The 4606-nt window shown below is 51.7% G+C and overlaps 1 protein-coding gene across 5 annotated transcripts in view; it reads left to right on the top strand.

Annotated features, from left to right (window-relative positions):
- OGDH (oxoglutarate dehydrogenase) overlaps positions 1–3938 on the top strand; it is a 91976-nt gene extending 88038 nt beyond the window's left edge. For 4 of the 5 annotated variants that reach the window (XM_017524612.2, XM_017524609.2, XM_017524613.2 and 1 more), the window contains 3 exons: positions 2085–2248; positions 2442–2596; positions 2737–3937. In XM_017524612.2, the coding sequence (XP_017380101.1) occupies positions 2085–2248; positions 2442–2596; positions 2737–2857 (440 nt within the window). In that variant the 3' untranslated portion in view covers positions 2858–3937. Of the gene's footprint in view, positions 1–2084; positions 2249–2441; positions 2597–2736 lie in introns of all 5 variants that reach the window. The other variant, XM_017524610.2, reaches the window with a different exon arrangement.
- The last annotated feature ends 668 nt before the right edge of the window (positions 3939–4606 follow it).

The raw sequence follows: 4606 nt of genomic DNA, 5'->3' as shown, positions 1-4606 counted from the left end.
TGTTGTTTTTTTTTTAAGAGACAGGGTCTCACTAGGTTGCCCAGGCTAGTCTTGAACTCCTGGGCTCAAGGAATCCTCCTACTTCGGCCCCTTCAACTATTGAGATTACAGGCATGAGTCACGGCAACCCAGCCTATTCAAGTCATTTGCCCATTTTTGAATCTGGTTGCTTGTTTTTAAGTCTTAAGAGTTATCTGTATATTCTAGATATTAATTCCTTATCAGAAATATAATTTGCAAATATTTTCTCCCATTCTAGGGGTTGCTCTTTTATTCTGTTGTTGGTATCTTTTGTTTTGTTTTTGGGTTTGTTATTGTTTTGTTTGTTGGTTTGTTTTTGTTTTTGTTTTTGTTTTTGTTTGAGTTGGAGTCTTACTCTATTACCTAGGCTGAAGTGCATTGGCATGATCTTGGCTCACTGCAACCTCCACCTCCCTAGTTCAAATGATTCTCCTGCCTCGGCCTCCCAAGTAGCTGGGATTACAGGCACACACCACCACGCCTGGCTAATTTTTGTATTTTTAGTATAGACGGGGTTTCACCATGTTGGCCAGGCTGGTCTTGAACTCCTGACCTCAGGTGATCTGCCCACTTTGGCCTTCCAGAGTGCTGGGATTACAGGCCTGAGCCACCGAACCTGGGCTGTTGTTAGTATCTTTTGATGTACACAAGTTTTTAATTTTCATGAAGTCAGATTTGTCTTATTTCTTCTTCAGTTGTCTGTGACTCTGGTGTCATATCTGAGAAATCATTGCCAAATTCATTGTTGTAAAACTTTCTCCCTATGTTTTCTTCTGAGTTTTGTAGTTTTCGCTCTTATGTTAGATCTTTGGCCCACTTTGAGCTAATTTTTCTGTTTTGTTTTTTATTTTTTGTTTGCGTGCTTTTGAGACAGTCTCACTCTGTTGCCCAAGCCAGAGTGCAGTAATGTGATCATCACTCACTGCAGCCTCAACTCCCAGGCTAAAGTGATCCTCCTACTTCGGTCCCCCAGGGTACTGGGATTACATATGTGAGCCACTGTGCCCAGCCTTTTATTCTTTTTAATGCTATCATAAATGAAATTGTCCTAATTTCCTTTTCTTATTGTTCACTGTTAGTGTTTAAAAACACAACTGGTTTTAGTTACGTGTATATGATGTGTAGTGCTTAAGTTGGGGTATTAGGGAATCCATCACCCTAGTACAATGTATGTTAACCTTACTCGTTTATAAAATACTGAATTTATTCCTTCTATCTAACTGTATGTTTGTACCCTTCAACCCACTTTTTTTTTTCTTTTTGAGACGGAGTCTCACTCTGTTGCCCAGGCTGAAGTATAGCGGCATGATCTTGGCTCACTGCAACCTCCACCTCCCAGGTTTAAGCAGTTCTCCTGCCTCAGCCTCCTGAGTAGCTGGTTCACGCCACCAGCCTCAACTAATTTTTTTGTAGTTTTAGTAGAGACGGGGTTTCACCATGTTGGTCAGGCTGGTCTCAAACTCCTGACCTCATGATCCATCCGCCTTAGCCTCCCGAAGTGCTGAGATTACAGGCATGAGCCACTGTGCCTGGCCTAAGTTTTCTTCTTTTTTATAGAGATGGAGTACTACCATGTTGCCCAGGCTGGTCTTGAATTCCTGAGCTCAAGGGATGCTCTTGCCTCAGCCTCCCAAAGTACTGTGGTGTCCTGAGCCACCACACCCAGCCAAGCCACTATTCTCTATCTGAATATTTTCTCAGATTGTGTTGAAAGTGTTTATATTTGTAAAATCCTGAGCAGTAGAAATGGAGTGAACATGGGATGTTTTAATATACTTACTTGTTCCTGAAGTCTAGGACAAGTTGTTTTGAAGGATAGCCTGGTGTTCCTTTTGATACCCTGAACTGGCCATGTCTGCTGTGTGTTTGTTACACAGTATGTGCTTTTCAAAGTGCGCTTGGTCTGAGCAAATACAGGGCATCAGAGGCTGGCGAATGGGAAGCATCTCTAACCCTTGAAAGCTGCGTGTCCTGGCAGCAGTCCATGGCACAGCCCTGGCTCCAGGAGGGCTCTCAGCCACATCCCTGAGAGAACCAGCCCAGCCATGGGAATTCTCTTGTAGGAACCCACTTCCAGCGGGTGATCCCAGAAGATGGCCCTGCAGCTCAGAACCCAGAGAATGTCAAAAGGCTTCTCTTCTGCACTGGCAAGGTGTACTATGACCTCACTCGGGAGCGCAAAGCACGTGATATGGTGGGGCAGGTGGCCATCACAAGGATCGAGCAGGTGAGGGTGGGTGGTGCCGTCAGGGTGTCCCCCTTGCAGAGGTCAGGGCTCTGGTACCTTTACGGAACAGCCTTGCTGGGGGTGCGGCCCTCAGATTCCTGAGCTCCCCTGCTCAGAACACCAGTTTCCCTTTGCTGGATCTTGCCTACCCTCTAAGTTTCCCCTTTTTGATGTGATCCCTGCTGTCTCCTAGCTGTCGCCATTCCCCTTTGACCTCCTGCTGAAGGAGGTGCAGAAGTACCCCAATGCTGAGCTGGCCTGGTGCCAGGAGGAGCACAAGAACCAAGGCTACTATGACTACGTGAAGCCAAGACTTCGGACCACCATCAGCCGCGCCAAGCCTGTCTGGTGAGGCCTCGGTCCCTGCCAGGAAGGCTGTGGGACTCTCCCCCCAGGCCGGTGGGCAGTTAGCCGGGCACACGCAGCAGAGATGGGCTGGGCCCACCCAGTGGCCACTGCCCTCACTGTCCCTTCCCTCCGTCTCTCAGGTATGCCGGCCGGGACCCAGCAGCTGCTCCAGCCACCGGCAACAAGAAAACCCACCTGACAGAGCTGCAGCGCCTCCTGGACACAGCCTTCGACCTGGACGTCTTCAAGAACTTGTCATAGATGCTGCCTAGGGTTGCTCGGGCCACTGCCCTCTCCATACCCATGACTGCCCCTTGCTTCTCAACTAAAGAATAGTGCCTCAGCGCAGCCCACACCGCCGCCCTCCTCGCTGTGCCGCACCCCTCCCTCTGCTCTCGTAGGAGTTAGGCTATCGTCCCCTCCAGTGCTTGGCTGCCCCACAGGCCACATGCTGCCCAGACTTCGCTGACTTCTGAGCAGCTTTCCAGGAGGCCGTGGGGGAGCAGGAGGAGGAAAGGTAGCCCCTGAGGGATGTCCTTGGGGAGGGGTCAGCGCTGTTCCCATCCCTCCCCACCAGTGTCACCCCCTCGGGTAGGGACTGGGCCTCGTTTGGCTTCCTAGGTTGCTGGCAACCCCTGCCACCCAGCAAGGCACAGGCTCCTGTATTTGGGACTAGGATAGCTTCATCTTGAGGCTGAGCTTTAGAATCTGTAGAGGAGCCTAGGGTCGGATCCAGCCATGGCTGGCAGAGGTTTCTGGGCTGGGCCCCAGCTGTGGTGTGAACTGAGGATGACACAGGGCAGCTGGCGGAGAGCCTTGGTGTGACCTGGCACAGAGGGCAGCTTTGGTCTCTGCAGTATCCATTCTCTGCTGTTTCTTCAAGGGTTTCAGGCTGTATGTGGGGCCCAAGCATGCCCCACCCACCCCACCTGGGCTCAGACAGTACCTGGAGCCTACTGAGTCTGTGCGTGGCCAGGAAGCCCCCCTCAGGTTGCCACCGCAGGGGAACTGGCTGTGCTGTCTTGGTCCTGTCAACCCTCCACCTCCCCACACCTCCTCCCTGGGCCTCCTGCCCCACCCCACCACTCTTTCTCCTTTAACCCAGTGGAGACTTTCTGATGCATCATTTTCTTTGCTGTGCCAAAGCAGGTCAGAAGAGGGAGAGGAGGGGCCGGGGGTGAGGGGCAGGCCATGGCCAAGGGGCCAGCTCCCCCTCATTCATCACTCTGACCTTCACAGGGACAGATCTGATTTATTTATTTTGGTTAAAAAAAAAAAAAAAAAAGGAACAGAAACAATTTTGCATTGCATTGGCTTAACTCATAAACTAAGTTATCCGCAGGCCTGTCTGCTCTGTCTGTCTGTTCCGCCTTCTCCCCTGAGGGGGTGGGGCTAGGCCAGGCCCCTCCTAACCCGCCTGGGAAACAGCCCTCTCCTCATTGGACAGGGGGAGCCATGACCACGGCCTGCAGGCCCTCACCCCGTGGCCCTCTACACACTCCCTTGCAGGCAAAGCCATCATTGTGAACAAGGCAGAGGTGGCCTGAGCCGCCAGGGTGTTTGGGTGCAGCCCTGTTTCTGAGTTTTCCCTGTTCTGGGTCTTTTCCCACATGCTACCTTGGAAATAGTACTCTGTGCTCTGTGCCTCTGCATTTGAGCCAGCGTGCCTGTGGGTTCACCCTAACCACACGTTTGTTCATTAGGGCATCCTAGAGACCAAGCAGCGCTTCCAACCTGGAGATGGGGCCCCTTACCAGCACACACCCCGGGGTCCCCTCTGGCCAAGAGCTTCATCCCCCAACAAGCCAGGTATTGGCTTCCTGAGCACTGAACCAATCTTACCCTGGAGGAAGAGCTTAAGTGGGGTCAAGCCTCTGACTCACCACCCTATTCTCTAGGGAGCACCTGCCTGGGTCCCGTGATTTATCCTGTTGTCCCTTTGCAGCATGGCTCAGGGTTCTTCCAATTGGAAGCGTGACCACCAGCCAGTGCCAGGTGGGGTGGGTCCTG

Source organism: Cebus imitator, unplaced genomic scaffold (genome assembly GCF_001604975.1).
Source record: "Cebus imitator isolate Cc_AM_T3 unplaced genomic scaffold, Cebus_imitator-1.0 Scaffold34, whole genome shotgun sequence".
In the NCBI taxonomy this organism is placed as follows: Eukaryota; Metazoa; Chordata; class Mammalia; order Primates; family Cebidae; genus Cebus; species Cebus imitator.
This window is presented reverse-complemented; position numbering and strand designations above follow the sequence as displayed.